At 45.5% G+C, this 13,948-nt stretch overlaps 1 protein-coding gene across 2 annotated transcripts in view; it reads right to left on the bottom strand.

Annotated features, from left to right (window-relative positions):
- BCAT1 (branched chain amino acid transaminase 1) overlaps nucleotides 1–12,488 on the bottom strand; it is a 98,197-nt gene extending 85,709 nt beyond the window's left edge. Inside the window, exon 1 of one of the 2 annotated variants that reach the window (XM_045005281.1) lies at nucleotides 12,304–12,488. In XM_045005281.1, coding sequence (XP_044861216.1) covers nucleotides 12,304–12,312 — 9 coding nt within the window. In that variant the 5' untranslated portion in view covers nucleotides 12,313–12,488. The remainder of the gene's footprint in view (nucleotides 1–12,303) is intronic. The other variant, XM_045005371.1, reaches the window with a different exon arrangement.
- Between the last annotated feature and the right edge of the window lie 1,460 nt (nucleotides 12,489–13,948).

Raw genomic sequence — 13,948 nt, 5'->3', positions numbered from 1 at the left:
TGCAGGTGCTGCGGAGCTCGCCCCGATGTCCAGCCAGGACGTCAGATTCAAAGTGCCCAGACAGGAAAAGGAATTCAAATTTTCCCGTGTCATTTCCTGTGTGGCTGGTCAGAGAATCCAAGCTCGGACTGCTGTCCAGAGCATCAGAGTGGTGCACTGTGGGATAGCTCCCGGAGCTACTAAGTTCGATTTGCATCCACACCTAGCCTAATTCGAGCTAGCCATGTCGAATTTAGCGTTACTCCACCTGTCGGGGTGGAGTACCGAATTCGAACTAAAGAGCCCTCTAGTTCGAATTAAATGGCTTCCTGGTGTGGACGGTTGAGCGGTTAGTTCGAATTAACGCTGCTAAATTCGATTTAAAGTCCTAGTGTAGACCAGGCCTAAGACTATTATTACTGCTCAGCTCCTGAGGCAAGGACCTGAGCCCTGAGACTATTATTACTGCTCAGCTCCTGAGGCAAGGACCTGAGCCCTGAGACTACTATTACTGCTCAGCTCCTGAGGCAAGGACCTGAGCCCTGAGACTATTATTACTGCTCAGCTCCTGAGGCAAGGACCTGAGCCCTGAGACTACTATTACTGCTCAGCTCCTGAGGCAAGGACCTGAGCCCTGAGACTACTATTACTGCTCAGCTCCTGAGGTAAGGACCTGAGCCCTGAAACCTAGTACTAAGTGTTTGGTGCCCTGCCCTGACTGAGGGCCTGGGCTTGCTAGTGCCCCTGTGTGTTCAGCTCCTGCTGAGAGGATCTGAGCTCAGAACTGCTGTGTTACTGCCCCGCCCTGATTGAGGGCCTGGGCGTAGCTTGTTAACTTTGTTGTTGCTCAGCCTGCAGGAAGGATCTGAGCCCCCTGGACTCTTGTGTGCTGCCCCGCCCTGAGCTAGGGCTTGGGCCTACTGACTGTGTGATTGCTCAGCTCCGGCTACAAGGACCGGAACTTAGAACTGATTGGCTGCCCCGCCCTGACTGAGGGCCAGGGCCCATTGACTTTATTGGTGCTCCGCCTGCAGGAAGGATCTGAGCCTAGAACTAGTGTTTGCTGCCCCGCCCTGACTGAGGGCTGGAGCTCATTGCAGTAACCGTGTGCCTTTTGTACAGCCCCTGCCTGAGGGGCAGAACCCCGAGACCTTCAGAACCCGGAGACTGATTTGGGCCGTGTAGTGAGGCGGCCTGCCTCCCGACGGCCCCTGAGAGGGCACGGCCCCAACACCGGACTATTACACCTCCCCACCTCCCTGCATCAGAAACCTTCTTTCTTCTATCAGAGAGGTAGCCATGTTAGTCTGGATCTGTAAAAAGCGACAAAGAGTCCTGTGGCACCTTACACACTAATAGACATATTGGAGCATAAGCTTTCATCAGATGCATGCATGCATCTGATGAAGTGGGTATTCGCATCTGACGAAGTGGGTATTCGCCCACAAAAGCTTATGCTCCAATACGCCTGTTAGTCTACAAGGTGCCACAGGACTCTTTGTCGCTTCTTTCTTCTGGATTCCAGTTTCAGTTACCAAACACAGTTAAGCATGTCAAAGCCAGTGTCAAAGTAAAGAGTCTCCCCACAACTGTAACTCGGACCCCGTGCACATACAAATATGCAACTAGTGTATCTACCTGCAGCAATCATATTCATCATGATATATGTGGGATTTCCATTCAAAGTACAAGGCATATCACAAATACCACAGTAAGGATAAATGCCTTTTATATATAGGAGTTACAAAGGGACAAGACTGGGAGCCAGGACTCAGGAGCTAATGACTTCTGGTCCTGGCTCTAAGATTGATTCCCCCTGTGATCTTGGACAAACCACCTAGGGTAAAGTTTTCAAAAGCATCTAAGTGACTTAGGAACCAAACTCCCATTTTCAAAAGTGATTAGGCACTTGGGGCCACATTTACAAAGGTGTTTAGATGCCTAACGATAGAGATAGATGCCCAGCGGAATTTACAAAAGTGCCTGCATATTTAGGCACCTAAAGACCTTCATAAACCTGGCTGTTAAGAGCCTAAGGCTACATCTACACTACACATGTACCAGGGGTTCTCAGGACAAAATTTTTGGTGGCCTCGGAGTGCAGCCACCAACCCTTGCTAGTAGCCACTCTTGCACTTTTTCCTAAAACACTTAATTAGCTTTGGGAAAACCAAATAAATCTGCACATATACATGTCCAAATCATTGTAATTTATTTATTGCTAGCTAGTAAGTCTGTTAATATCACTTTTCACAACAAACATACAAGTATCACTTTTTACAACAGACTTACTCTGCCCTGGCAAGCCTGGGAATAAATTAAGCCCTGGATGGAGGGTCGGGGGAGGCAGCGAGGGCCAGGGGTGATGAGGATGAAGGGGGCTGGAGAAGGCAGTGGGAGGCTGGAACCCAAAGCCCGGTAACCAGAGCCCGAAGCCCCACAGCTGGAGGACAGGACCCAGGGACGGAGCCCAAAGTCCCATGGCCAGAGCCTGCTGCCCTGCCACCCCTGGGCTGAAGCCCAAAGTCTGAATCCCACCCTTGGGAAGGTGGGGAACAAATCAGCTGTCTGCTCCTCCAGCATTGTGCCCCAGGTGTTTCCAGCGGGGCCAGGGCCCAAGCCCTGCTGGCAGCCCCAGCAACCAACACCAAGGCTGTGCATCCAAGAGCACCAGAGAAAGGGAGGGGCTGCTACTTTGGTCTCCCTCCACCCTCCAGTCATAGCCCAGGAGGCTGTGGGCACAAGAAAAGCCCCTGGTGGCCGCATGTGGCTACAGTGGTAGCATTTGAGAAATACTGTACTATACTACACGTTACATCTAGACACTTGCTACAGCAATGGAAGAATTTTAACAGCATCCCTTTGACTTTCAAGGAACTTTATCACTGTTGCAAACGGGATTTAGGAGCCTAAGTCACCTAAAACTTAGGTTGACATAGCTACATTGCTCAGGGATATGAAAAATTCACACCTCTGAGAGATGTAGTTAAGAGGACATAAAGCCCAGTATAGACACTGCTAGGTTGATGGAAGAATTCTTCTGCGGACATCACTACCACCTCTTGAGGGGGCTGATTTACTACTGAGACAGAAAAAAGACCCTTCTGTCATTATAGGTAGTGTCTATACTACGGTGGAATAGCTGCAACTGTGCTGCCTTAGCGCTGTAGTGTAGCCATGGCTTTAGGCGCCTTTGAAAATTTTCCCCCATTACTGGATCCTACACCCATTAAAGTCAATAACAAAACTCCCATTGACTGGACTGGTGCAGGATCCTCTGACCATTTTCCTCTTGGGAAAATGGAGATAATACCACCCACCTCACACAGATGGCGGGAGATACATTAAAAAATTATAGTTTACAAAGCACTTCACAAATGAAGAGTACTGTCATTTCTTATTTTGTTCCTCATTAGTATAAAATGTCCTTGACTGGCAAATCATTCAGAAAAGCAAAACCACAAATTGCTAGGGATGACACTATTGATTTTACATGGAAGGTGCTCAGATACTATGGTGATGGGCAGCCGCATAAAACTATTAAATATCTATCATGGGGTTTAAGTTAAGATATGCTAGTTTTTACATGTGCTACTTGTAAATTATATGAATCTCCTTTATACTTAAAACTGTATTAAATTTATGCTAATACATACTATAAAGTCCGCAATGTGATGCAAATGGAAATCAGTGTTTATAGTTGTTTAAATACTGAGCGTAACACTGTGCCAACATTTTACTTCTCACATATCAAAGACAGAAATCTTACACATTTTAGTACATTTAGTAACTAACCATTCAGAATTGCAGAAGTGAAAATTGTATCAGTCACTGTCCTCTGAAAAACAGTTACAACAGTTCTTCCAGCTCATGCAAATTAAAAGCGTGGCATTTCTTCCAGGCAAAGTCCCATTAAAAGACACCAAGAACAAAGTAAACGCATAATCCCAACTAGATATATAAAATGATGGGATTAGCTGTTACCACTCAAGAAAGATCTTGGAGTCATTGTGGATAGTTCTCTAAAAACATCCGCTCAATGTGCAGCGGCATTAAAAAAGGCTAACTGAATGTTGGGAATCATTAAGAAAGGGATAGATAAGACAGAAAATATATAAAATCCATGGTATGCCCACTTCCTGAATACTGCGTACAGATATGGTCACCCCATCCCAAAAAAGAAATATTGGAATTGGAAAAGGTTCAGAAAAGGACAACAAAAATTATGGGTATGGAACGGTTTCCGTATGAGGAGAGATTAATAAGACTGGGACTTTTCCACTTGGAAAAGAGACAACTAAGGGAGATATGATAGAGGTCTATAAAATCATGACTGGTGCGGAGAAAGTAAATAAGGAAGTGTTATTTACTCCTTCTCATAACACAAGAACTAGGAGTCACCAAATAAAATTAATAGGCAGCAGGTTTAAAAACAAACAAAAGTGTTTCTTCACACAACGCACAGTCAACCTGTGGAACTCTTTGCCAGAGGATGTTGTAAAGGCCAAGACTATAACAGGGTTCAAAAAAGAAGTAGATAAATTCATGGAGGATAGGTCCATCAATGACTATTAGCCAGGATGGGCAGGGATGGTGTTTTTAGCCTCTGTTTGCCAGAAGCTGGGAATGGGTGACAGGGGATGGATCGCTTGATGATTATGTGTTCTATTCATTCCCTCTGAAGGACCTGGCATTGGTCACTGTTGGAAGACAGGTTATTGGGCTAGATGGACCTTTGGTCTGACCCAGTATGGCCGTTCTTATGTAACAATATTATGTGGAACAATTTCAAACTCAATGAGAAATTGTTGATTTTTATATAATAATAAAATAATAATAAATCAACCTCTAGAAGTGCTATGGCACAGCAAAAGCCTATCTTTTGGAGGACCACAGTAACATACTAGCCTTCAGAAGTGATAGGGGAGGGAAATTAACTCTCATAGCAATGGAGCTGGTAAAAAACACTTTGAAAGCTTAAATCCAACTTGATTTCCTATTCTTCACACATCTAGAATGAGACAGAGCCAGATTTACCAAGGATCACACCTTGACAAGCCATACTATTTCTGTGCACAAGCATGGATGTGCTAAGGCACACCCTGCAGACGCTGCTATTAGAGGGAGGAGATTTTCAAAGACACAACGGTGCCCAGCTCCTATAGACTTTGAAACACCCAACCATCTTTTGTGCCTCTGAAAACTAATCCATCAATGGGATTAACCCATAGAAATAAGCAGCATGTCCAAGAATGAGTGTTTCCTAGCTCAGACTCTAACATTGCTTACAGCACAGACTTAAACCCTGAAGATTGGAAGGGCTCCAAGTCCTCATTTTTTTAGAATTTACTATAACAAGATTGTCCAGAGTTGTTATCCACATCCCACTTTGAACCTTATTAAATTCTTCTGTATGCCTTGGTCAGGTCCCCTCTGTTTCCCCTCCTCTGTGAGGTAAACAGTCAGCATCCTTTCAATCTCTCTTCCTATGGAAGTATTTGCATGCTTCTGATCACTCTCACTGCCAATCTCAGAACCTCCTCAATTTCTACTAGACCCTTTTTCAGATAGGGTGGCCATCACAGAACACACAGTATCCCCAGAGAAGCTGAACCACTGGTTTATATAATGGCATTATCACATTTTTAGTGTTATTCTTGAGCCCATTCTTTAAATTGTTTGCTTTTTTTGATCCCATAGACCATCATCTCCCCTGTGCTATTCTGGCCCTCACATCCTCTGTAAGTTTTTTGTTTCCCTCCCCCTTTTCCACATACCTCGGAGAATTCTCCAGTGGGGTAGATGGGTGTGTAATGTTCCTTGGTGCTAGCGGTGGTCAAAATGGGATGAAGAGAAGACAGCCAGCTGGGAGGGAGTAGACTCTGCAGCTGCCATATCAGAGGAGGAGGCAGTAGTTTGGCTGCCCCATGCCAGAGGGAGGCAGGAAATGCAGGGTTTAAATCCCTTCTCATTGCTGCCTGTCTGGCAGAGGCTCTGGAAACGAGTGGGGAAGGCACTGTCCCCTGGCATAGCTTCGGAATACTGATGAGTCTCGCTATGGGATTTAAGGAGTTAATTAAATGATTCAGCTCATAAAAAGCAATTGGGTGTCAACAAAATGACTATGCCTCTATAGAATTCTTACAAAGACTTCACGTCTCAGAAGACATCATATCTATTCAGTACCTTTAGGTAGCTTTCTCAAGAAACCACCTACCTACATTACAGGGTTGATTTAACTACTACTGTTTGTAAAGCTCTTCAAGGTCTTCAGGATGGAAATATTACTTATGGCTTTGTACAGCAGTTCTCCAACCTGTTCAGTCCATCAGCACCTTCCACACAGAAGCCTCTGTCTTCTGTGCTCATCTTAAGGACAACCACGAGCAAGACCAACAGCAGTGTGAACACAACAGAACCTCTGCCCAAGCTGTACTATTGTGTGCAAGACGAGAGCTCATAAAAAGAAACCTTGGACATCTATCTCCTCATCTGAGAGTCTTTTTTCAGGCTCCAGGATGAATAGCATACCGCAGGGGTCCGCAACGCGGTGCCTGCGGGCACCATGGCACCCATGGGGGCATCTAAATGTGCCTGTGTCCTGGCTGGCGGTCGAGCATCCACCGAAATTCAGCAGCTTGGATGACGCCGCTTGCCGCCAAGAAGTGGCATCATCCAGAGGCGTCACCGCTGAAATGCTGCCGAATTTCAGTGGCATTTTGGCGGATGCTTGACCACCGTCACAGTCCTTCGTCTGGCGCCTGCCAGACTAAAAAGGTTGGGGACCACTGGCATACCGTGTACTACTGCACTCTGCTAGCTGATTGTGAAGCAGGGCTGCACTCTGGAAGGCTACCCACCTTCCCAGGTGCAGAATGAGTGTAGTAATCACAGCTGCTACAAGGAACTGAAGTGAAATAATATTAAGAGCAATTCTCCAAAATTAGATTATGTGAAAGCATTGAGATTGTGGCTCACAGAAAGGGTAAATGCAAGTGCTAGCACTGTTTGGGGAGGTAAGGGACACCCTGAGGACTGGGTTTGCTGGGTCTAAACAAGAGAAAACAAAGGGACTGGTCCTGCGCTGCTAAACTCTCATGTACTTAGTTACCTTGAGGAGGCATAGTAGAGTCTGCTGCTGATCCTGCAAGATTCTACACCTGTCCCAGCTGGTTGCCTCCTCCTCATCCCATTCTAACCACTTCTGGCACCAAGAAGCACCAACAAAAAAAAATATCAATATTTTAGTCCAGGGGTAGGCAACCTATGGCACGTGTGCCAAAGGTGGCACACGAGCTGATTTTCTGTGGCACTCACACTGCCCGGGTCCTCACCACTGATCCAGGGGGCTCTTCATTTTAATTTAATTTTAAATGAAGCTTTTTAAACATTTTAAAAACCTTATTTACTTTACATACAACAATAGTTTAGTTATATGTTATAGACTTCTAGAAAGAGACCTTCTAAAAACATTAAAATGTATTACTGGCCCACAAAACCTTAAATTAGAGTGAATAAATTAAGACTCAGCACGCCACTTCTGAAAGGTGCCGACCCCTGTTCTAGTCTTACAATCAGCATGAGCATTGTTGTTACATTCATGAAACACTCATGTAGGTAAATTGTACTAGTATTAGCTATGCACATACTATATAGTTCTTTTCATCTATTTTATATATGTCCTAAAAATGCAACTTGGGCATGAATGGTGAACTTCAAAAGGGAAGGGAAGTAAATGAATAACTCTGGTCCGTAAAATAATAATAACCCATGTGCCAAGATGGGTGTGCCATGGAAGACAGATGGGTTAAAGCTTTTGGATTACTTTTAACAACAGGTTTAATTGGAACTTCATGTTATTTTATTTGGCTCTTATGGTTTGCACAAGAGAAGGAATCGCTAGACCTTTAGACAAGCAAACAACTGGATTTTCATTGTCAGTAACATATGGTAATATTTGCTAGACTCCTAATGGACCAGAGTTAATCTCATCTCTAGTATAATAAAGGTTTACAATGACAGGTGCTCTGTTTTATGAGGTAATAATCTGGTTCCTTAAAGTATAAGATATGAGGCAACGGAACCATTTCTAAGGAAAGTGGGGCCACGTTTTCCTGTAGTTGTAAGGTAAGATTATCAAGTTACCAGAATGGATGACTGTATGATAAGTTATGGCCATATTCTCCCTCGACATGTGCTCAAGCTGTCATGGGAGTTTATGCTTTCAGTGCTGAGGCCAGGAATTCAATCTCCACATTACAGACACCAGGGCTCTCAGTCAGTAGCTACACTTTGTTACAGACTAGTACTCTGGACAGGACTTGAACTTCTCTGGCTCTCAAAGCCTTTGACTAGCTTGTCTAACAAGGTGGAAGATAAAACTCATTTGGTATAGTGAATATGATCATGTCACCCCTGCTGGTTGGAGCTAGCAAGAATAAAGTCCATTATTTTCTCGCAGCAAACAGACCTCACAATTTTTTTGCTAAAAGTCCTGATTTCGATGCCTACTAATGACCACTGTGTTTTTATTTATGTAGCCGCAGTTATTTACAGATACAAATAAAATGACAATGTTAGTATGGGAGCAACTATGCTAATACATATGCTAAATCTTTAGCCTGCCTCGTGTGGCTGCATTGTTTCAAAAGGCCTGAATAGACTGTCAAGGCTGAGTGCTCATGCCATTAATAAAATGTGATGTGTCTCTTCTCCTGACAATCCTAACCCCTGAGTATTTACTGATCACTGTACTCCTAAGGAGAAATTCATCTCTGGTGTAACTCCAGGGGAATAACTCCACGGAGTTATACCAGCGATGAATATGGCCCACTGAAAAATGTAAGCTGTGTGCAAACTAACCTCTTTTTTGGTTCCTTCTGTTTCTCCTGTGACTCTATAACACTGATTTGGGCAGTCAGCCCCAGTGCCAAGGAAATCAGACCGCCCACATCCTCACAAGATGATGTGAGTGCTAGGCCTGTCAGCTGAAATCAGTTGCCACAGAGGGACAAGGGGGAACTAGAGAAACCCGAGGTAAATTCAGTTCTTACACATAATATTTCTGTAAAGAGGGCTCAGAGACAGGAAGGGAATTGGAAAAGGGTTGAGGGAGACAGTGTCTTTATCGAAGGAGCAGGGATTTAAAGCAGGAAATAGTGAAGAGGGGAAACCTCAAGGGACAGGGAAGTGTAATGATATCATTACTGACAGATACCTTCATAGTTTTATTTGTACGACAGTTATGCCTAGAGGCCCAGACTGTGATTAGGATCCCATTGTGATGAGCGCTATGACTGTACAAACACACAGTGACAGTCCCTGTGCTCAAGAGTTTACAGTCTAAATAGATAAAACAAATGAAGGACAAAAGGGAAAACAAAGGCACAGAGCAGTGAAGTGACTTGCCCAAAGTTACACAGCAGGCCAGTGGCAGAGTGTAAAACCCAGATCTCCTGTCTCCTAGTTCAGAGTACCATTATATCATTCCCATTATATCACTCCCCTACGTTTGTTCAGTCGAGAAGAGTGATCCTTCTGCTTGGAAATAGTGTAATTTCATTGTCAAGCTCACTGTTGTCGTGATCAGTCACAGTGCTATGGATCAGATTTTACTTCCTTCTTTTTTTTATGTGCATGGTTAGTACTGCTTTTTTGTATGTGCATGGATAACAGTCCTGGAGATTGAAGTCTACTGCTCTGGTCAATCAGGCAACCGGTACAGCAAAAACACTATAAGGTGGATAGAAAGCTGGCTAGATCGTTGGGTAGTGATCAATGGCTCCATGTCTAGTTGGCAGCCGTATCAAGCGGAGTGCTCCAAGGTCGGTCCTGGGCAGGGCCGGCTCCAGGTTTTCTGCCGCCCCAAGCAGTGGCAGCGCGATCGCGTCGCTCCACTCTTCGGCAGCAATTCGGCGGCAGGTCCTTCGCTCCGAGAGGGACTGAGGGACCCGCCACTGAATTGCCACCGAAGACCTGGACATGTCACCCCAATAGTGGCTGAAGTGCCGCCCCTTGGTATTGGCCGCCCCATGCACCTGCTTCTTTAGCTGGTGCCTAGAGCCGGCCCTGGTCTGGGGCCGGTTTTGTTCAATATCTTCATTAACGATCTGGAGGATGGTGTGGACTGCACCCTTAGCAAGTTTGCAGATGACACTAAACTGGGAGGAGTGGTAGATACACTGGAGGGTAGGGATAGGATACAGAGGGACCTAGACAAATTAGAGGATTGGGCCAAAAGAAATCTGATGAGGTTCAACAAGGACATGTGCAGAGTCCTGCACTTAGGACGGAAGAATCCCATGCACTGCTACAGACTAGGGACCGAGTGGCTAGGCAGCAGTTCTGCAGAAAGGGACCTAGGGGTTACGGTGGACAAAAAGCTGAATATGAGTCAACAGTGTGCCCTTGTTGCCAAGAAGGCTAATGGCATATCGGGCTGTATAAGTAGGGGCATTGCCAACAGATTGAGGGATGTGATCATTCCCCTCTATTTGGCATTGGTGAGGCCTCATCTAGAGTACTGTGTCCAGTTTTGGACCCCACACTACAAGAAGGATGTGGAAAAATTGGAAAGAGTCTAGCAGAGGGCAACAAAAATTATTAGGGGGCTGGAGCACATGACTTATGAGGAGAGGCTGAGGGAACTGGGATTATTTAGTCTGCAGAAATGAAGAATGAGGGGGGATTTGATAGCTGCTTTCAACTACCTGAAAGGGGGTTCCAAAGAGGATGGATCTAGGCTGTTCTCAGTGGTACCAGATGACAGAACAAGGAGTAATGGTCTCAGGTTGCAGTGGGGGAGGTTTAGGTTGGATATTAGGAAACACTATTTCACTAGGAGGGTGGTGAAGCACTGGAATGGGTTACCTAGGGAGGTGGTGGAATCTCCTTCTTTAGAGGTTTTTAAGGCCCGGCTTGACAAAGCCCTGTCTGGGATGATTTAGTTGGGGATTGGTCCTGTTTTGAGCAGGGGGTTGGACTAGATGACCTCCGGAGTTCCCTTCCAACCCTGATATTCTGTTCTATGAACAGCAGCAATACAAGATTGTAACCCGCTCCCCAGATTGTAACCCTCTCCTACAGCCCTAGCTCACAGCATGCTGAATTGGAGAAGCCACTAAGTGGGCTATTAGGAACATTTTCAGAACTTCTCCCATCACTGGTCTAGTCCTGTCTTGACTGCACTGATGCTAGCAGTTGTTGTGAGAATGCTCATGTAGATGGAGCACAGATGAGATGGGGTGGTGATAAAACACTGATCTACTAGTGTTCCCATTACTGACAGCATCTGTGCAGCTGCACCATTGCTAAGGCAACAGCGAGGAAATTTCAGAAAATGTTCAACGTAGACAAGATCCAAGGGTGAGAAAAGGGCAACACAACAATCGGCAGGGGAAAGCAGCATGAGTGAAGTCTACTGATGTTTCCCCTTCCTCCCCTGGGTGGAATACCGGTAAGCTTTCATCTCATCTAGCAGAATCATTTAAGTGGAGCAACTATGTACAAGCTGAAGTGCAAATGCAGGACAAGCAATGGTCAGTTCAAAGCCAGCTTTGTACAGAACCTTCTTCCACTCCTGACCTTCACATGGCACAGCTGTTCCGGGCAGTATAAAGTTACCAACGGAGAAGTTAAAAAAGCAGCAACAGCAAGAAGTCCTTTTGGACGAACAAGGCGTCTCTCCCCACATCCCAGGGGACAGCACCACACACGCACTTAAAGGAAGTAGAGACCAAACTGTGACTATAAAAGACTGGTTTCAATAAAATGCAACATCTCACATTAACTTTAACCCATGAAATCGTTACATTTTCCATTTACACCAAACCACGCTACACTCTGCTGCCTGTTACTGTTACCCAGATTCAGGTCTAGCATGACTGCACAGCTAAGAGCTATAATAAACTCCCGGGCACTTTAAATCCATGTTGCCTGTCAGCAGACTATACCATTCGCAGATTTGTTTTCCTTCTGTTTTTTTTTAACCCTTTAAGAGACCCATGTTAGAAATAAACCCGCGCCGGTAACAAATAATTCTCCCATGAAAAATTAGATTGAAAGGTTTCTCCTCCTCCCCCCCCCGTATTATTTTTCTCAAATGCCGCCTGCAATTCAACCATTAAAAAAGGAGACGAGAGAGTCACGCACATCCTGCCTCTGTATCAGAAACAATCAACTAGCGAGGACAGAGCCTCCCTTGCAAAGCACCGAAGCCAAATCAGAGCAACAATAAACTAGAGAAATGCTGCTTTCGTGCCACTGTGCATCCCACAACCGGCGGGCACCCAGAGAGAAATGCTGCAGCACATTGACTCCAATTACCTTCATCATGCCGTACAAGAGGATAATTTCCAGATGAGGCAAGAAGAGCTTTCTCCGCGGCCCCGCTCCCTTCGGCCAGCGAGCAGGATGAAGCGCCTGCAAACTATCTGTCTCTCCCTATGCAACGCCTCCTTGCTGGGACACGTTGCAGCTGTGAGAAGGAACTGATCTGCTCCCTGCTGCTGCTTGGGGGTTCCGATTGCATCAGCGCGCGGCAACGCCACTTTCCCCTGGTCGTCGCTAGGGGGAGCAGCCGCCAGAGCCGCGGGACATCACCCGGTGCTTGCTGCAGGCAGATCTCCCTTCCCAAAGCAGCAGCATCCCCAAGGTGTTTCACCCTCCTCCCCAAGCCGGCCACAGCACCAAGCCTAAGGGAACGCCGCCATGGTGCCCAATGCCCCAGCCCAGTGTGTGCTGTGAGAGGTCAGTGCATGGGTCAGTGCATAGCCTATCCTCACAGGCTACCCAAAGTAGCTACCAGGGTCCAGTTTGGGTCCATTACTGGTCTTCAGACTGTCCCAGACATGTCATTCTACCTCCTGCCAAACAGACAGGATTTATACCACCAGGATTTCTTTGCACTGAAAATATTTCACACCGACCTAGTGATGTTACTCCTTTTCCTGCACCTCCTTTATAAACACCAGTAAATGCTGATTTGCTCTCTGAGTCATTTCCTCTTACCTGCTTTCAAACTATCCGGACACTCAACACCTCTCAGTTTACCTTCCCCTTTTCCTTATCAACACGGCATCCTACAGTTCTCATTGCAGCTGGATTTCGTGCACACAATATTTTCTGCAAAATTTGCACCACTGCAGGTGCAGCTCTTCCACTGGTGGCAATGGGAGCTTTAATGTGGACAGGACCCAACTTCTGAGCAGAGATAGATGTCACAGGGAGTAAACATTAGAGCCCCAACTGTATGCACAATCCATTGCTACTGCCAGTTGAGCTGCACCAATAGGAAGTAGTATATTGGTGAGAATTCTGAAGAAAATATCAGTGTAAACCCAGCCTAATCTCCCCACATAAGGGTTCTTATTCTCATCTTTGTGGATTTTATCTTTTTTCTTTTGTTATCATTTTCATAACTGATTTCCCTCTTCCTGCCTGCTGGTGAGCAGCTGTGTCCAGCTCTGGCAAAGACTTTTCTTTATTGATTCTACTGCCAAGTGAATACTTCAGTAAACTGTTTTGCTATGCATTTGTATGAATGATTCTCCCCAGAGAGAGAGAGTGATTCTCCCTTGAATATACATGTTTGTGTAGTTGCAAAAATAACTCTGGCAGAGCATTTTCATGGGAAAACTCAAATGATAAACAGTAAAAGAATGATGATTTTATAGGTGAGAGTGGAATTACAGGAAAAAAGTTGACCACTGCATGCTAATTTTACGAATCCAGCAAACAGCTAGTGTCCTGCTAGTGAGGGTTGCAAAGCCTTGTGCTCCAGGAGCTTCCCACCATGCTAGCTGAAAGTAATATGCCTACAGTGTAGGAGCTACTAGTACAAGGACACAGCTGAGAAAAAGCCAGATGCCTACTGCTGCTGCAACAGCCGCTTATCATGATTCCATTGAATGACTGCAGGCAACAGCAATGCCGGAGATTTGCTTTCATTATTTAATTTACAATATTAATG

The sequence above is a fragment of the Mauremys mutica genome, chromosome 1, assembly GCF_020497125.1.
Source record: "Mauremys mutica isolate MM-2020 ecotype Southern chromosome 1, ASM2049712v1, whole genome shotgun sequence".
In the NCBI taxonomy this organism is placed as follows: domain Eukaryota; kingdom Metazoa; phylum Chordata; order Testudines; family Geoemydidae; genus Mauremys; species Mauremys mutica.
The sequence above is the reverse complement of the archived record's forward strand: the minus strand, read 5'-3'. Positions and strand labels throughout refer to the sequence as shown.